The sequence below is a fragment of the Paramormyrops kingsleyae genome, chromosome 2 (genome assembly GCF_048594095.1).
Source record: "Paramormyrops kingsleyae isolate MSU_618 chromosome 2, PKINGS_0.4, whole genome shotgun sequence".
In the NCBI taxonomy this organism is placed as follows: Eukaryota; Metazoa; Chordata; class Actinopteri; order Osteoglossiformes; family Mormyridae; genus Paramormyrops; species Paramormyrops kingsleyae.
In genome coordinates, this window is record NC_132798.1 from 8,342,027 (window position 1) to 8,344,755 (window position 2,729).

A 2,729-nucleotide genomic window follows, 5' to 3' on the forward strand; every position below is an offset into this window, starting at 1 on the left:
TAAATTAGTTTATTTACAAAAAAGAGAAACCACCAGCAATATACACCACATTTGTCTGCTTCATTTACAACAGAAGGGGCAAATGAAGGTTTCTGCAAATGTAATGTCCATTATACACAAGTACAAAAGGATTCAAATGAAACCACAGAGTGATTTGAAAAAAAAAGGAAACTGCACAAAGGACTGTAGCCACGTGCTGACATAGCAGGGTATGTCAGTGTCCAATTTCTGGCAGGACCAACACTAAAGAGCTGATTTTGACTTGGAGGGTAGTTGTGTTCCTGCTACCCCAGATTTTCAATAAGTTCACAAATGTTGCAGTGAGTGGTTTCTATTTGAGTACCATACAGGGAGAAAATAGTGTTCCTCTAAAATCAATAACCTAGTAAACTGCTGTTTGAAGGGGTTGGAGCAAAAGTCAGAGTTGCTTCAAGGGTGTATTAGGTATGTAGGAGTGGACAGCTGGGGTTGTCCTTCTCACCAGAAGGGGGCAGTGTTCCCCAGCATGTCCCAGCAGTGTCCCATCAGGAGGTCGGGGCAGCTGAATGAATGGGGGAGTGTTAGGTAATCTGAACCAGGCCGCCAGCGCCAGCACTGTGGAGCCCCCAAGTGTCTAAGCGCACAGGCAACTGTCGGGGGGGCGCGGCTCAACTCGCTGCTCGGGTCAACACTCTCAGGGTCAACGTGAATGCGGTAGTTCTGTCCCCTATTGTTATCCCACAGAGGGGTGTCATACCCTCCCGGCAGGTAGGACACACAGAACTCGAGCCGGTCTTGGGGGTCCAGGCTCTCGGGGAGCGGGACGCTGAACGTGAAGGTGTCGGTATCCGGAGTGTAGTAGCCTTGGTGTAGGTAGACGCAGGGCATGTCGCGGTGACTGCGCCACGAGTCGAAGGTGACGCGCAGCCGCACGTCCTTCCGGTAGCTGACGTTCTTGACGAGCACCGTGCCGCTGAGGGCGAGTTCCGTCACGGCGCAGCTCTCCAGCGCCACCTGGGCTCCCTGCAGCTGTGCGCGGAAGGACTGGAAGTCTGACGAGGGCTGAGGAAAGCCTAGATGCACCCGCCTCTTTCCCCATGAGCCCCGGTCATGCCCGGTGGAGCCAGTAGGTGGCGCCTCCTTGAGTGTAACTGGCTGGCGTGACAGTGTGAGTTTGGGGTACGGGATCACCTCCTCGGCTGTGAAGACGCACACTGCCGTGAGGGAGAGCCCTTTGGAGTCGGCAAATACCACGCGCCTCTTCTTTGCCATGCTGCAGGCCGTACCAGCGGCTTGCTGCACTTGCTCCTTGCCCATGGTGGGAAGCACCAGATGGGTTCCTGACAAAAGGAGTTCTTTGGGGGGTAGCTGGGAGTTGCGGAGGTTCTCGCCAAGGGAGGAGACGTCCAGCATCTGGCTCAGGGTCAGGAACTACGGCTGAATGAGCACCTCACAGCCAGCTCCACCGGTGTCATGGACTGCCAAAACCACAAAGTCCTCTGAAGGATGAAACAGGAGCTGATTAAGTAAGATTTAATGCACGACAAGCCATACATTACAGCTGCAGAGGCGAAGAACCGCCCCACAGAGTCGTTAATTAGAAACTGCCCATTGCTAAGCCCGAAGGCCAGGCTTTAAGTACAAACATGTAGGTCAAGTGTGTAGTTAATGCACTCCAAGCTGTCCAATTTTAAACACTGGCTGCAGTGGTAAATGTAAACATATACTGCTATTATTCTGTTAATTTAGTGTTATGTACCTATTGGTATTCAACTGAGTTATGGGTAAAACTCGAGCTTTTTACAGTTTACCGATTACTAACACCGGACTCGCGCACCATCCCGTTCAGGCAGGTTACACAGGACTGTAATGTACGACTGGGCAACAAGTGTATTACATCAGCAAATGATTTTGGTATGCCTATTAAACCACGGAACATAGGTCTTGGTCCTCAACCTGAAGCACTCGTGCTGTGTGTATCAGTTTCTTGTTATAGTTTACATTTTAAATACTTCTGAAATTTTAAGTAACCCTAGTTAAATTTAGAGATTATAATCATGCATTGATTTGCGACTGTGATTCGCCTGGCCGGCGCTTGCGTGCAGTTATAGAAAATAAATCAGCTCCCTTCTGAACAATCAGATTCGACAATTCAACAGTGCCATGGTATAACAACAAAAATTTACATCGATAAATTGGTAATTAGCATGTAACTGTCAGATAAACGTGCTACACGTGCACGTCGTCTTCAAACAGTCTGCTCGCTACACAAAAAAGAACTATTTTACACATATACATATAAACTATTAATAACATTGTTCTACCGCAATTCCATCCCACTTTCAGACTGCAAAACAATATGAATATAAAAGAGTGACAAAAATAACCAATGGACTGTAAATGCGATAATGCGTTATCTTATTTCACCGTTTTACTTTCTGACAGCAAACAAGTAATAATAATAATAATAATAATAATAATAATAATAATAATAATAATAATAATAATACCTTCGTTTCCTGTTAACTTGGGGACAAAGATCAATAGGACAAGCTGAGCGAAATGTGAGTTAAAAAAAATCAACGTCCCGGAGCCCAGAAAAGCCAGCCTTCGGTAGCCTGTGGTCCTGTCCCTTTCCCCCGATAACGCGCTTTGGAAAGACGCCACGGAACACGGAGGGATGCGCGACTCTAACGATCTTGAAGTTTCAGTTGCACTTCTCCAGCTGTTCAGACCTGGGCCTCCTGGCA

General features: G+C 47.6%; 1 protein-coding gene across 1 annotated transcript; it reads right to left on the bottom strand.

Moving 5' to 3' along the window:
- LOC111838815 (protein phosphatase 1 regulatory subunit 3C-like) lies at positions 1 to 2,729 on the bottom strand. The gene is made up of 2 exons (XM_023802163.2): positions 2,490 to 2,729; positions 1 to 1,478 (listed from the first exon to the last, which is right to left on the bottom strand). The coding sequence occupies exon 2, from the start codon at positions 1,390 to 1,392 to the stop codon at positions 478 to 480; it is 915 nt and encodes a 304-aa protein (XP_023657931.2). The 5' UTR covers positions 1,393 to 1,478; positions 2,490 to 2,729; the 3' UTR covers positions 1 to 477.

Excerpts from the sequence above, each read along its gene's own strand:
- LOC111838815 (XM_023802163.2), bottom strand. The coding sequence starts at position 1,392 with ATGCTGGACGTCTCCTCCCTTGGCGAGAACCTCCGCAACTCCCAGCTA.